Source organism: Heptranchias perlo, chromosome 17, assembly GCF_035084215.1.
Source record: "Heptranchias perlo isolate sHepPer1 chromosome 17, sHepPer1.hap1, whole genome shotgun sequence".
Classification (NCBI taxonomy): Eukaryota; Metazoa; Chordata; class Chondrichthyes; order Hexanchiformes; family Hexanchidae; genus Heptranchias; species Heptranchias perlo.
In genome coordinates, this window is record NC_090341.1 from 40385916 (window position 1) to 40402451 (window position 16536).

General features: G+C 40.8%; 1 protein-coding gene across 4 annotated transcripts in view; it reads right to left on the minus strand.

The window, feature by feature from the left end:
• LOC137334260 (contactin-4-like) overlaps positions 1–16536 on the minus strand; it is a 1825202-nt gene that overhangs the window by 1018876 nt on the left and 789790 nt on the right. For all 4 annotated transcript variants that reach the window (XM_067998918.1, XM_067998917.1, XM_067998915.1 and 1 more), the window contains one exon: positions 7636–7771. In XM_067998918.1, the coding sequence (XP_067855019.1) occupies positions 7636–7690 (55 nt within the window). In that variant the 5' untranslated portion in view covers positions 7691–7771. The remainder of the gene's footprint in view (positions 1–7635; positions 7772–16536) is intronic.

Below are 16536 nucleotides of genomic sequence, written 5' to 3' on the forward strand. Positions count from 1 at the left end.
GGAAGTTGCGGAGGCACTGGCCATAATCTTCCAATCATCCTTAGATGCGGGGGTGGTGCCAGAGGACTGGAGAATTGCAAATGTTACACCCTTGTTCAATAAAGGGTGTAAGGATAAACCCAGCAACTACAGGCCAGTCAGTTTAACCTCGGTGGTGGGGAAGCTTTTAGAGACGATAATCCAGGACAAATTTAACAGTCACTTGGACAAGGGTGCATTAATTAAGGAAAGCCAGCACGGATTTGTTAAAGGCAAATCGTGTTTAACTAACTTGATTGAGTTTTTTTAAGGAGGTAACAGAGAGGGTTGATGAGCGCAATGCGGTTGATGTGGTGTATATGGACTTCCAAAAGGCGTTTGATAAAGTGCCACATAATAGGCCTGTCAGCAAAGTTGAAGCCCACGGAATAAAAAGGGGCAGTGGCAGCATGGATATGAAATTGGCTAAATGACACAACACAGAGAGTAGTGGTGAATGGTTGTTTTTCGGACTGGAGGAAGGTATACAGTGGTGTTCCCCAGGGGTCGGTACTAGGACCATTGCTTTTTTTATATATATTAATGACTTGGACGTGGGTGTACAGGGCACAATTACAAAATTTGCAGATGACACAAAACTTGGAAGTGTAGTGAACAGTGAGGAGGATAGTGATAGACTTCAAGAGGACATGGACAGGCTGGTGGAATGGACGGACATGTAGCAGATGAAATTTAACGCAGGGAAGTGCGAAGTGATATATTTTGGTAGGAAGAACGAGGAGACACAATATAAACTGAAGGATACAATTCTGAGGGGGGTGCAGGAACAGAGAGACCTTGGGGTATATGTGCACAGGTCTTTGAAGGTGGCGGGGCAGGTTGAGAAAGCGGTTAAAAAAACATACAGGATCCTGGGCTTTATAAATGGAGGCATAGAGTACAAAAGCAAGGAGGTTATGATGAACCTTGATAAAACACTGGTTTGGCCGCAACTGGAGAATTGTGTCCAATTCTAGGCACTGCACTTTAGGAAGGATGTGAAGGCCTTAGAAAGGGTGCAGAAAAAAATTATTAGAATGGTTCCAGAGAGGAGGGACTTCAATTATGTGGATAGAATGGAGAAGCTGGGGTTGTTCTCCTTAGAGCAGAGAAGGTTGAGAGAAGATTTGATAGAAGTGTTCAAAATTATGAAGGGTTTAGATAAAGTAAACAAAGAGAAGCTGTTACCATTGGTAGAAGGATCAAGAACCAGAGGACACAGATTTAAGTTGATTGGCAAAAGAACCAAAGGCGACATGAGGCAAAACTTTTTTACGCAGCGAGTGATAGGAATGTACTGCATGAAAAGGCGGTGGAGGTAGATTCAATCATGGCTTTCAAAGGGGAAATTGGATAAGTACTTGAAGGGAAAAAATTGGCAGGGCTACACGGAAAGGGCGGGCGAGTGGGGCTAACTGGATTGCTCTTGCAGAGAGCTGGCACGGGCTCAACGGGCTGAATGGCCTCCTTCTGTGCTGTAACCATTCTATGATTCTATGTAACCGTGGTCAACAAATGAGTTAAGAGACAGTATGAAGCTAAAAGAAAAGGCTTACCACATGCAAGGAAAAGTGGAAATCCTATAGACTCAAAGCTATAAAAAGCAACAAAGGGTTACAAAGAAAGTAATATGAGGTGCAAAAAGAGGAAATGAAAAAAAATTGTAAGGGATTTCAAAGCTAACAGCAAAAGTTTTTAGAAATATATTAAGAGAAAGAAAGGGGTAAAGGGGAATGTGGGTCCATTAATGACAGATGCAGGCAAGGCTACGATGGACAATAAGGAAATGGCAGAATTGCTAAATGGGTACTTTTATTTAATCCATTTTCACAATGGAGGAAGAGGATAAAATACCAGCAGTATAAGGGAATCTAGAAATAAGTCAAGGGGAGGAACTTAGTGGATTTAATATAAGTAATATAAATAGTAATGTCAAAAATAATGGGACTTAAGACAGATAAATCTCCATAACCTGATGGTTTCCATTCCAGGCTATTAAAATAAATAGGTGAGGAAATGACAGATGCATTCCTCATAATTTTCCAAAGCTCTTTAGATTCAGGAATTGTCTTTTTGGATTGGAAAATTGCAAATGTCACTCCCATTATTTAAGAAGGGATGGAAGGAGAAACCAGGTAACTACAGACCTGTCAGTTTAATATCAATTGTTCGGAAATTACTGGAATCTATTATCAGGGACAGAGTGACTGAGCACTTGGTCAGGTATGTGCTAATCAAAAAGAGTCAGCATCGATTTGTGAATGGTAGATCATGTCTGACTATTCTAGATGAATTTTTCGAGATGGTCACGAGCATGGTGAATAGGGTAGTGCCTATGAATGTTGTCTATATGGACTTCTGGAAGGCATTTAGTAAGGTCCTGCACAAGAGACTATCAAAAATAAAAGTGAATGGGATTGGAGGTAACATTCTGAAATGGATTGGTAACTGGATGGAAGTTGGAGACAGAGATTAGGGGTAAAGGGAACTTCCTCCAATTAGCTGAATGTGACCAGTGGTGTTCCCCAGGGATCTGTACTAGGGCCTCAGCTTTTCAGATGGCACTAAGTTAGGGGGCACAGTTCAAAGGGTGCACAGAGGGTTCCAAAAGAGGTGGCTGCAGAGATAGTGGATGCATTGGTTATGATATTCCAAAATTCTCCAGATTCTGGAATGGTCCCAATGGATTGGAAGATAGCAAATATTACCCTGCTATTCAAGGAGGGAGGGAGAGAGAAAACAGGGAACTACAGGCCAGTTCGCCTCATATCAGTTGGCAGGAAAATGCTGGATTCCATTATTAAGGAAGTTCTATGAAAGGAAAATCATGTTTGACAAATTTATTAGAGTTTTTTGAGGATGTAACTTGCAGGATAAATAAAGGAGAACCAGTGGATGTATTATATTTGGATTTTCAAAAGGCATTCAATAAGGTGCCACATGAAAGTTTGTTACACAAGGTAAGGGCTCATGGGGTTGGGGTAATATATTAGCATGGATAGAGGATTAGTTAAAGGACAGAAAACAGAAAGTAGGGATAAATAGGTCATTCTCAGGTTGGCAGGCTGCAACTAGTGGGATGCCGCAAGGATCGGTGCTTGGGCCTCAGCTATTTACAATCTGTATTAATGACTTGGATGAAGGGACCGAGTATAATCTATCCATGTTTGCTGATGATAGAAAGCTAGGTGGGAAAGTAAGCTGAGAGGAGGACACAAGAGTCTGCAAAGGGATATAGACAGGTTAAGTCAGTGGGCAAGAAGGTGGCAGATCGAGTATAATGTGGGGAAATGTGAGGTTATTCACTTTGGTAGGAAGAATAGAAAAACAGAATATTTTTTAAATGGTGAGAAACTATTAAATGTTGGTGTTCAGAGAGATTTGGGTGTCCATACAAGAAACACAAAAAGTTAGTATGCAGATACAGCAAGCAATTAGGAAGACAAATGGCATGTTGGCCTTTATTGCAAGGGGTTGGAGTACAAGAGTAAGGAAGTCTTACCGTAGCTGTACAGGACATTGGTGTGACCTCATCTGCAGTACTGTGTACAGTTTTGGTCTCCTTATCTAAGGAAGGTTATACTTGCCTGAGAGGCGGTGCAATGAAGATTCACTAGATTAATTCCTGGGATGAGAGGGTTGTCCTATGAAGAGAGGTTGAGTAGAATGGGCCTATACTCTCTGGAGTTTAGAAGAATGAGAGGTGATCTCATTGAAACATATAAGATGATTATGAGGGGGCTTGACAGGGTAGATGCTGAGAGACTGTTTCCCCTGGCCAAAGAGTCCAGAACTAGGGGGCATAATCATAGGATACAGGGTCGGCCATTCAAGACTGAGATGAGGAGGAATTTCTTCAATCAGAAGTTTGTGAATCTTTGGAATTCTCTAACCCAGAGGGCTGTGGATGCTGAGTAATTGAGTGTATTCAAGGCTGAGATAGATAGATTTTTGGGCTCTGGGCAATCAGGGATATGGGGATCGGGTGGGAAAGTAGAGTTGAGGTCGAAGATCAGCCATGATCTGAGTGAATGGCGGAGCAGGCTCGAGGGGCCGTATGGCCTACTCCTGCTCCTATTTCTTATGTTCTTATGTTGTGTTCATGGCAGCAGGAAAATTCAAAGGGACATATACAGATTAAGTGGGAGGGATGAACTGTGGCAGGTGAAGACCAATGCAAAAATTTTCTTAATGGTGCGAGTTTAGGAGCTGTGGAGAAGCAAAGGGATTTGGGTGTCCATGTGCACAGATCACAGTAAACTAGTGTACAGGTTTTTAAAAAAAGTAATCAAAAAGTCTAATTGAACTTTGGCCATTCTGTCAAGGGGGTTGGAATGCAAAAGTGAGGAAGTGATACAAAGTTGTAGAATGCCTTAATCTGACCCCATCTGAAGTACTGCTCAGTTTTGGGCACTGACCCTCAGGAAAGATATATTGGCCTTTGAAGCGGTGCAGTGCAGATTCACCAGAACGATACCAGGACTTAAACGTCTAAATTATGAGGACAGGTTGCATAGACCTGATTTATATTCCCTTGAGCTTAGAAGGTTAAGAGGTGATCTAATCGAGGTCTTTAAACTGATAAAGCGATTCAGTAGGGTAGATACAGAGAAACTATTTCCCCAGGTGGGGGAATCCAGAACAAGGAAGCAAAATCTTAAAATTAGAGCTCGGCCATTAAGGAGCGAAATCAGGAAGCACTTTTTCACACAAAGGATAGTGGAAATCTGGAACTCGCTTCACCAAAAAGCTGTGGATGCTGGGTCAATTCAAATTTTCAAAATTGAGATTGAAAGATTTTTGTTGGGTAAGGGTATCAAGGGATATAGAGCAAAGACGGGTAAATGGAGTTGAGTTACAGATCAGCCATGATCTAACTGAATGGCGGAACAGGCTCGAGAGGCTGAATGGCCTATTCCTGTTCCCATGAATAGTTGACTGCCAGAAAATAAACACATCATTTTGTACAGCCAGGAAATTTATGTCATTTGCTTGATACAGTAACAATGGTGACACACCAGCTGCACGTAGCCCTGCCTATTAATGGAAGTGGCAATCCAGACAGGAGAAGCACTAAAGGTTGCATGGGCCTCATGTATTACCCCATGCACTTCAGGAAATTCTGCCATCTGAAAAAAGGTGAGGGCTCAGGCCTGAATCTCCCTGGGTTCCATAATTAATATAGGTGCAACGTGTAGTCAAGGCAGAGATCTGGCATAACGGGTCTCCGCCCATTTTTGTTCTGCTTTGCAGCCCGAATAATAGACACACTTGAGTCGCACAGCAGAGAAAGATCACTCATTTACCAGTGTTCAGGATCAATTCTATTCAGGTACGTAAATAGGAAGAAAAGGATTGTTCAATTTTATTTTTAATGTTTTAGATTTGTTAAGAACTGTAGAAGGGACAATGAGCTGAAAAGAACTGTATGGAACATAATGAAAACTCTGAATCTAAAATTAGAGGATTGCTTTGAAAAAAATGAGTGTGGAATACAATCAAAAATATTGCTATTCAACTATCAGGAAGCTATCATTAATGCTCAGATATCGGCCTCTGCATGTTTGCTCTTCCCCATGTCATCTTCATGTTTCTGTTTATTTCAACAGGTGGGCAAAACTGTGGCAGATGGATTTCAATGCAGGTAAATGTGAGATCATCCATTTTGGACCAAAAAAGGATAGATCTGAGTATTTATTTTAAATGGTGAGAAGCTAGGAACAGTGGAGGTCTAAAGAGATTTAGGGGTCCATGTATACAGATCACTAAAATGTAGTAGTCAGCTAGAAAAAATAATCAAAAAGGCTAATGGAATGTTAGCCTTATAACTAGAGAGCTAGAATATAAAGGAGAGGAAGTTTTGCTGCAGTTATACAAAGCCCTGGTTAGACCACATCTGGTGTATAATTCTGGGCACCGTACCTTAGAAAGGATATATTGGCTTCGGAAGGAGTGCAGCGCAGATTCACCAGAATGTTACCGGGGCTCCAAGGGTTAAATTATGAGGTGAGATTACATAAACCAAATATAGAAGGGTGATTTGATTGAGATTTTTAGGATTTTGAAAAGGAATTGATAGGGTAGATAGAGAGAAATTGTTTCTGCTGGTGGGGGAGTCTAGGACAAAGAGCTAGGTCATTCAGGAGAGAAGTTAGGAAACACTTCTTCACGCAAAGGGTGGTGGAAGTGTGGAACACTCTCCCACAGAAAGCAAGAGATGCGAGCTCAATTAATAATTTTAAAATCTGAGATCGATAGATTTTTGCTAGCCAAGGGTATTAAGGGATATGGAGCCAAGGCAGGTGGATGGAATTAGGTTACATGGCCATGATCTCAATGATTCACAGGCTCAAGGGGCTGAATGGCCTACTCCTGTTCATTTGGTGTTACAAGGCTGACAGCAGGAATGCAACAGAAGGATTTATATATGAAAATAGCTGAGTGCTTCAGCTCACGTAATGACAAAAGCATGACATGTGTGAAGGAAAGACCCTCTAACCTTAAAAGAGCCATTGTTTCCATTGAAGTGTTTGATGCATCTTTTCTGTGGTGATTGTATACACACAACACAATTATATCATTCACATCACATCTCTGACCTAAAAGAAATCTTAAATGTAACTTCAAAGATAATTAGCTTAGCCTCGAGAAAACTGCATCATAATTGTTTGTGCAGCAGCAGATTGCACATCTGTTGTGGTACAAAACTTTGGCAACAAACAATATCATGCATCCAAAACACAGTTTTCACAGCAAGCTGTTCCGAACTATTCCATGAAATGTACCTGCTCCTTAGACTCTCCAGAAGAGTAATGATGCTTCACTGAAGGCACATTCAAAGGTGTCTTCAAATGAGCAAAGATTTAATTGTAACTTTCCATTTAGATTATGGATTGTAGTCATGACTGAATGTAAATTAAATAGGAAAAAAATAATTCACATACAGACACCATTATTTATAAATGGTTGGTGTTTGCTTTACCACTGTACAATTTGAGACCTGTTCGAATGATCTAAAAATGTAAAAATACATCATTTGTAGCATTACTTCGACAAGAGTAATGTGAGAAGGCAAATCCTAAATTTGTACAAATATACACAACAATCTACATTCTTGCAGTGTTAAAAATATCACCATTGTTCAATTCACCTCTAATTGTAGCAGCATTAGATATACTCATTATGATCCAAAGATACAGAATGGTTATGAGATAAACATAGGTATCATGCTTGTTACGTTTCATAATTGGTTGTGTTTCAGTTCACATTATCTAATGCACACGATTGCATAATACAGTGTAGAAGTCAGTTAAAAAGTAGTTCAAAACCAATCAAGAAATTTCCTTGTCAGTGTGAGACATCACAGCTCTAAAGAAACCTGCTTTTTGGGGGTATTTAACAGTTTTAACTGGTCATCACCAGATAAAATGAATCTGGGTTTCTTGAATATTCCAGGTAATTCCAAAAAAAAACTGCTCAAGAACAAATAAAACTCTAATGTAATTGCAAGTGATTTTTTTTTATATTTTAAAAAGTGAAGGAAGGCAGTATTATTCACAGAAAATATAATGAATATTTTGCCAAGTGCAGATCAAAAGTATTAATGAGAGATTTTACCTGCAAGGCAGCCAATGAATAGTAGTAGTAACAGTAGTTTCCATAGCAACATCATCTTCAGTTGCCAAGGGCAAGCAAGCCTCTCGTACAATCACCAGTTAATAGAAGACTTCCTTTTCAAGGAACAACCTCTAATCTGTGGAAAAAGGCATTTGAAAAAGAATTAAGAGCAAGCATCTGGTGTTCTCCCCACTCTCAGAATGCACCAATGACATTGGCACTTTGTTTGGCTGATCCAGCTAAAAACAAATGATTTGGTGATTAATAAATCATGCAATTATCAAAACACATTGAATAATCAAAAGCGCAGTTTCCAAGCCTGTTGTGAAAGAAATGCCAGACGGTTCTGCTTGTCTTGTAAACATGATCCTCTGTACGAGCATGGAGGGCAAAAGCTCAACAATCGAGTAAGGTACAGATGTTAACAATAAAGAAAGTCCCCAGAGCAAAAAGGTGAAGATTTAGCATGCTGCACTCAGTCAGACAATTTACTTCATTTATAAGTGCTACACCATTTTAGGGCAACAGGCAATGCTGACCACTCACAATAATTATAAAGGTCTCAAGTGACTGACCTTGGGCTATTAATAATTAATTTCAAAAAGGAAATGTCACTGTTTTCACCTCTAATATATTTTGTTTTAGTTGTTACCACTAAATAGACCAGGAAATTCTCTGACTGATTTTCTATCTGGTTCTATAAACCAGTGGGGTGGTACAGTGTGTCAGGTTGCCTCAGCTTTAAAACAAATCACTGTTAATGAAGCATGCTTCACATATGCACAGCAAGAGTCGTGTCTTTCATCACCCAAAACAAGCAGAGTTGAAGCACAGTGGAAGGGAGCTGCACTACCCAACAGATTACTAAGTACTTCCAAAATAATTTAAAGAGGGAGCATCCCCTTTAGGTCAACACTTTGAAAAGGCAAAGGATTACAAAGGATTCTCGATAACTTTAAAATCTCTTTTGTTTATTTTGCTGTATCACTGCAGATTAGTATGGATACATTTGATTGAACAGTGAATTTTGATTAGATCATTGGTAGGAATAGCTTGGAGGAGTTCCTGAGCTCAGCTGTACAAGCGAGCTGTGCAATTGAAACTTGAGCATCATAAGTTAATGGCATGCAATTCCACTGGTTCAGTTCCCTTCATTTCAGGAGCCAGAGATCAGATGAACATCTAAATGTTTCTAGTTATTTCATAAATTTAACATTGAGCATACAGGGGAAGATAAGGCAAAAAATGGAAGGTTATGTCAGATATTGAGAGCGCAATACTGCAGAAAGTCTAGAGGAATACACAAAGTGAAATTAAAAAGGAAATTAGGAAAGCTAAGAGAGAACATGAAAGGATACTGGCAAGTAAAATCAAGGAAAACCCAAAGATGTTTTATAAATACATAAAGAGCAAGAGGATAACTAAGGAAAGAGGAGGGCCTATTAGAGACCAAAAAGGTAACCTATGTGTAGGGGCGGAAGACGTGGGTATGGTTCTTAATGAATAGTTTGCATCTGTCTTCGCAAAAGAGGGGGACAATGCAGACGTTATAGTTAAGTAGGAGTGTGAAATATTGGACGGGATAAATATAGTGAGGGAGGAAGTATTCAGGGGATTAGCATCTTTGAAAGTAAATAAATTGCCAAGCCCAGATGAAATGTATCCCAGGCTGTTAGGAGAAGAAAAGGGGGAAATAGTGGAGGCTCTGACCATCATTTTCCAATCCTCTCTGACTACAGGTGTGTTGCTGGAGGACTGTTAACATTGAACCATTGTTTAAAAAGGGAGAATGAGATAGACCGCGTAATTACAGGCCAGTCAGCCTAACCTCGGTGGTGAGCAAATTATTGGAAATAATTCTGAGGGTCAGTATTAATCATCATTTAGAAAGGCACAGATTAATTAAAGACTGTCAGCATGGATTTGTTAAGGGAATGTCGTGTCTGACAAACTTGATTGAATTCTTTGAGGAGGTAATGAGGAGCGTCGATGAGGGTAGCACGTTTGATGTAAAATACATGGATTTTAGCAAGGCTTTTGACATGGTCCCACATGGCAGACTAGTCAGAAAAATAAAAGCCCGTGGGATCCAAGGGAAAGTGGCAAGTTGGGTGCAAAACTGGCTCAGTGGCAGGAAGCAAAGGGTAATGGTCGACGGGTGTTTTTGTGACTGAAAGGCTGTTTTCATTGCGGTTCCACAGGGCTCAGTACAAGGTCCCTTGCTTTTTGTGATATATATGAATGATTTGGACTTAAATGTAGGGGGCATGATTAAGAAGTTTGCAGATGATACAAAAATTGACCGTGTGGTTGCTGGTGAGGAAGGAAGCTGTAGTCTGCAGGAAGATATGAATGGACTGGTTAGATGGGCAGAAAAGTGGCAAATGGAATTCAATCCGGAGAAGTGTGAGATAATGCATTTGGAGAGGGCAAACAATACACAATAAATGGGAGGCTACTGAGAGGTGTAGAGGAACAGAGGGACCTTGGAGTGCATGTCCACAGATCCCTGAAGGTAGCAGGACAGGTAGATAAGGTGGTTAAAAGGCATATGGGATACTTTCCTTTATTAGCCAAGGCATAGAATATAAGAGCAGGGAGGTTATGTTAGAAATGTATAAAACAATAGTTAGGCCAAAGCTAGAGTACTGCGTACAGTTCTGGTCAACACATTACAGGAAAGATGTGACTGTACTAGAGAGAGTGCAGAGGAGATTTACAAGGATGTTGCCAGGACTGGAGAATTTTAGCTATGAGGAAAGATTGGATAGGCTGGGGTTGTTTCATTTGGAACAGAGGAGGCTGAGGGGTGATTTAACTGAGGTGTATCAAATTATGAGGGGCCTAGATAAAGTAGTCAATAACCAGAGGGCATAGGTTTCAAGTAATTGGTAAAAGGATTAGAGGGGAGCTGACGAAAAAAAATTTCACCCAGAGGGTGGGTGGGGGTCTGGAATTCACTGAAAGGGTGGTAGAGGCAGAAACCCTCATCGCATTTAAAAAGTACTCGGATATACACTTGACGTGCTGTAATCTACAAGGTTACGGACCAACAGCTGGAAAGTGGGATTAGGCTGGGCAACTCTTTTTCGGCCAGCACAGACATGATGGGCTGAATGGCCTCTTTGTGTGCAGTAAATTTCTATGATTCTATGAATGTACAAAATCTGGACTGGGTTTGGCTCCAGACTTAACAGTGCTGCCTCCATAGGCCAACCAAAGATGGCTTATGTTTTATTTTCTTCCTATTCTCCAATTATATCCCTTCCTATCCCTAAAAGTGCTTACTTGTACTGGTCTACAGTTCTACATGTAATCACAGGTCTCCAATATCTTGCCCAAATGGACACACTTCATGTGTGAATTTAGACAGTAAATGTTATTGGATTATTCAACTATGTGGGCTATCATAGACTAAGCTGATTCTGGCTTAACAAGATTCAAAGATGTGCACTTTCTAACAAAAGTGATTGGGTAACAGTAAGGTGTAGGAATACCAGCCAATTTTCGCTCCCCTCCCCCCAAACTCGTTCAGGGGTGCTGATGCCAGTTATAGTGCTCCCAGCACTTCACTGATGAGATCAGCTAACTCAGCGTTCACCAGAGATCAAATCTAGAACCTTTGTTTATCTCAGTGTCACGCATTGTAGTACATTTATTCACTCAGCCAAGCCTATTTTAACTAGATCCTTGATTTTTCTGCTACCTTAATTAAAAAGTTTAAAAAGCTACATGCATCAGATGAATTAGAAAGGACTGTATTTAATACAACTCCAAACCATAATTATTTCATATTTAATTTAAGAGAAACACTTGAAACACAAAATTTAATCCTACCAAGAACTATGCAATTGTATTTATTCTTCTCCATTTGCCCTTTTCTATAGATCAGTCCATTGAAATTAATAGGAATTGCTGCAGTTCTTCAGAATACGATGGCTAATTGTGCAGAATGTTATCTTATGATTTCAATGACCAATCTAACTATTGTTCCTTACTGAAACTTCATCTGATCTCAACTTTCCCTTTGTCAGTTTATTGCTTCATTCCACCATCTGCACTGACACAAACTTAAGTATACATTCTGGTAAATAAGGTTAAGATAAATGCAAAGATGTGTTCAATTAAATAATTACTGGCCATTTGCCCAGACAATTATTAAACAATGAATTGTTGAAGACTTTGTGAGATCAGATGAGAATGCCAAAGGAAGTCTACTTTACTCATATCAAGTGTTTACACTTAAATGAAGTGATTCACTTAGCAAGCAACCTTGGTGCATCACCATATCCTAGCATCTACCAATTATGTCCTAATATGATTAAATATTAACCCACTGGATAGTGGCTTTCTTCATCAACTCTGACATTGTATCTGCTTATCATACAGTTTGAGTATCTTTTACCATTTAAATGTCTGCGCAAGCAGTGGTCAACAAAGGCCAAGCAACATTAACTAAGCAGGTCTACATTACATGAGCCCTATAGAGTTATGGCAGGTTAAACAGTGAAAATGGCTTATGTTAACCCTTAACATATCATAAATTATTTTATACTTAACAAAAAGAATGGCTCAGCAAATGATGACATTATGAGCACCATCAATTCCACTTAGTCAATCATTGACATACCATGTGCAAATGGCAGCAGAGGAAAGAATCTCTAGGTTTTTTTTTGCCTTGTCATCATGGCCAAGGTGCAGAAACTTTCCTAAGGGAAAACTTGTTTCAGTGTGAATGTCAGTGGAGACATTCAAACTCAAGTCTTCAGTTGACAAGTCTACTCCTCCAGTGATGTAGCTCCAGTTGTACAACCTAACTCACATTTGTGAATGGGTTCTGATTAATGATTGATGTAAAGAGAAGGAAATACATATATTTTCATAATGTAGCTACCATTTACATTTCTCTGCCAGACTGGGCTTTGTATTAGAATATCTGTATAAACTATTTTCTGCCTATTTGGGAAATAAAATTATTGGGATATGTGTCATCATATGTTTCTTCATTTAATAGATTCATCAAGTTAAAACATGTCATTTACCATATTGCTAGCTTTGTGTAACAGCACCATTGTCTCAAAAGAAAAGTTATTAATATGGTAATTATACACTTTTACATAAAAATTCTCCATTGTGTCTCATTACTAGCTACTAACAAGCCATTGAATATAATCTGAATGACTCCACACATGATAGCTAAAGTGTGTCTGTTATTACTGTTCTTTCTAATTGGCTCAGTAATGATCAATTCCATCAGGCCTTCTGTTTATCACCTTGGAGATAATAGCCAATCACAAAACATACCAATCACCACAAACAAACTTGCCTCATTGAATCACTCCAATCATTTTAGATTCTCCATGATAGAAATGGATCACAGTTACCATCACATCAAAAAAGCTAAGTTCCAATTACGAGTGAAAAGTAAACTAAAATCATAGCATACCAAAAACATAGTACCATTATTTCATCCATACAGCATTGCAATTACAACTATTAACTAATGGATGGAGATAGATAGATAGAATGAATTAATATACACAGGCTGCTGCATCCATTTATATAAAGCTAGTCATGTTTATGCTGGTCTTTGACTACTCACAACAGCAATATAATAGAGGCCAGAGTCCAAATGATGGAAGCTTTGTGAATATGTTTACTGTCTGGTTGTAGTGAGCTTTTCTCTTCAGTCATTCCACAGAAAAATAATTCAGAATCTCTTCACAATCACCCTAGTAACACATTAGCATAACAGAGAGTACATCAGTGCATTTCAGTACACACTGCGCAATGAGCCCATGGGAACTAGCTTTTGGTTTAAATATATATTTGCCAGCAGTTCTGCCATTGCTGCAGCATTGCTCACCTTTTTCATACGCAGTCAGTGTTGTTTAATATAGATATCACCACAGATAAGTAAACATTGTGGTAACAGCAATTTTATTTTTCCTTTCAACAGACATTAGTAAACCCAAATCTACAATAATTTTATTTATAATCTACTCATCAGTTGACTTCTGTCTCTGATGGCATTTTGATGTGAAATTTTTAATCCAGTTTTTACCATGTACTCCTCCTCTTCTCAAGAAGGCAACTTATGGTGGGACACAGTTCCACAGGTCCAGGTCCAGTATCTCACTCGAGAGGCCATTCTTTATGTGTAAGCCGGACAATGAATATCAATAGGCTAGTTAAACGTGGGAACACCAATACAGACTTCTAGCAGAGAGCACTGCATAATAAACAAGAGCAAGAACCTTGGACAATTGTTCCTCTCTCGAGCAAAGGGCTACCAAGGTATATTGTGTATGACTTAGGATCATATCATAGTATATTTACCAGTTGAGCATTTACCAACTGAGGCATCTGGGAAATCTCCCCCCCCGCCCCCGCCGCCGTAGATTTTCTTTTCATAGATTGCATTTTTCACTGGCGGATATTGATTATACCTTTTAGAGCCATCCTATTAATAGGCTGTTAGATTTCTGCTTCCTCAGTTTACTATTTCTCCCCACTTCGAGCTGTTTCTTTTTCTCTTTGGGCTCCCTTGTACTATTTCCGAGCTGAAAGAGCTGGCAAGCAACCTACTTTCAAGCATTTGACTGTGCTGCTCCGTGGGAGTTATACAAGAGTGGCTTACAGAGGTTTACCCTTCAGTTTTGCATTCTCCTTGTGGTGATGTGCTTCACCCCCACTTTACAGCTCTCAAGTGATTGAGTTTGAGATCAGGTACTCAACCATGCAGAAATCTTGGGCACTAACTCTTTTCTTATTCTCAGTGGCACAACACTTCAATGCACCAATGTGGGTCACCTTGGCTCTTGCACAATGTAGTTCACTTTTATGATGTATAAATTAAGTTGAAAAACACATATCATACCTTGAACGTTAAATGGTTTTGATAGGTCTCAAAATATTATCCACAGCATCTGGAAAGACTTGTATAAGAGCTTTTTGCTAAATAACATACAGTAGAATTGGAACAATGAACAGAACCACAAGAGGTTTTCTATAAACAGACCCACAGCAATGTGGTTGATTCTTAATTGCCCTCTGAAATGGCCTAGCAACCCACTCAGTTGTAAAATCTCGCTACGAAAAGTTATAATGAGAATAAAACCGGACGGACCATCCGGCATCGGACCACGAGGCACCGGACACGACAACGGCAAACCAAGCCCAGTCGACTCTGCAAAGTCCTCCTCACTAACATCTGGGGACTTGTGCCAAAATTGGGAGAGCTGTCCCACAGACCAGTCAAGCAACAGCCTGACATAGCCATACTCACAGAATCATACCTTTCAGCCAATATCTCAGACTCTTCCATCACCATCCCTGGGTATGTCTTGTCCCACCGGCAGGACAGACCCACCAGAGGTGGCGGCACAGTGATATACAGTCAGGAGGGAGTGGCCTTGGGAGTCCTCAACATTGACTATGGACCCTATGAAATCTCACGGCATCAGGTCAAACATGGGCAAAGAAACCTCCTGCTGATTACCACCTACCGTCCTCCCTCAGCTGATGAATCAGCCCTCCTCCATGTTGAGCACCACTTGGAGGAAGCACTGAGGGTAGCAAGGGCACTAAATGTACTCTGGGTGGGGGACTTCAACGTCCATCACCAAGAGTGGCTCGGTAGCACCACTACTGACTGAGCTGGCCGAGTCCTGAAGGACATAACTGCCAGACTGGGCCTGCGACAGGTGGTGAGCGAACCAACACGAGGGAAAAACTTACTTGACCTCGTCCTCACCAATCTACCTGTCACAAATGCATCTGTCCATGACAGTATTGCTAGGAGTGACCACCGCACAGTCCTCGTGGAGACGAAGTCCCGTCTTCGCACTGAGGACACCATCCAATGTGTTGTGTGGCACTACCACCGTGCTAAATGGGATAGATTCAGAACCAATCTAGCAGCTCAAAACTGGGCATCCATGAGGCACTGTGGGCCATCAGCAGCGGCAGAATTGTATTCCAGCACAATCTGTAACCTCATGGCCCAGCATATTCCTCACTCTACCATTATCAACAAGCCAGGGGATCAACCCTGGTTCAATGAAGAGTGTAGAAGAGCATGCCAGGAGCAGCACCAAGCATACCGAAAAATGAGGTGCCAACCTGGTGAAGCTGCAACTCAGGACTACATGCATGCTAAACAGCGGAAGCAACATGCTATAGACAGAGCTAAGCGATTCCACAACCAACGGATCAGATCAAAGCTCTGCAGTCCTGCCACATCCAGTCGTGAATGGTGGTGGACAATTAAACAACTAACGGGAGGAGGAGGCTCTGCAAACATCCCCATCCTCAATGATGGCGGAGTCCAGCACGTGAGTACAAAAGACAAGGCTGAAGCGTTTGCAACCATCTTCAGCCAGAAGTGCCGAGTGGATGATCCATCTCGGCCTCCTCCCAATATCCCCACCATCACAGAAGTCAGTCTTCAGCCAATTCGATTCACTCCACGTGGTATCAAGAAACGGCTGAGTGCACTGGACGCAGCAAAGGCTATGGGCCCCGACAACATCCCAGCTGTAGTGCTGAAGACTTGTGCTCCAGAACTAGCTGCGCCTCTCGCCAAGCTGTTCCAGTACAGCTACAACACTGGCATCTACCCAACAATGTGGAAAATTGCCCAGGTATGTCCTGTCCACAAAAAGCAGGACAAATCCAATCTAGCTAATTACCGCCCCATCAGTCTACTCTCAATCATCAGCAAAGTGATGGAAGGTGTTGTTGACAGTGCTATCAAGCGGTACTTGCTCACCAATAACCTGCTCACCGATGCTCAGTTTGGGTTCCGCCAGGACCACTCGGCTCCAGACCTCATTACAGCCTTGGTCCAAACATGCAGAAAAGAGCTGAATTCCAGAGGTGAGTTGAGAGTGACTGCCC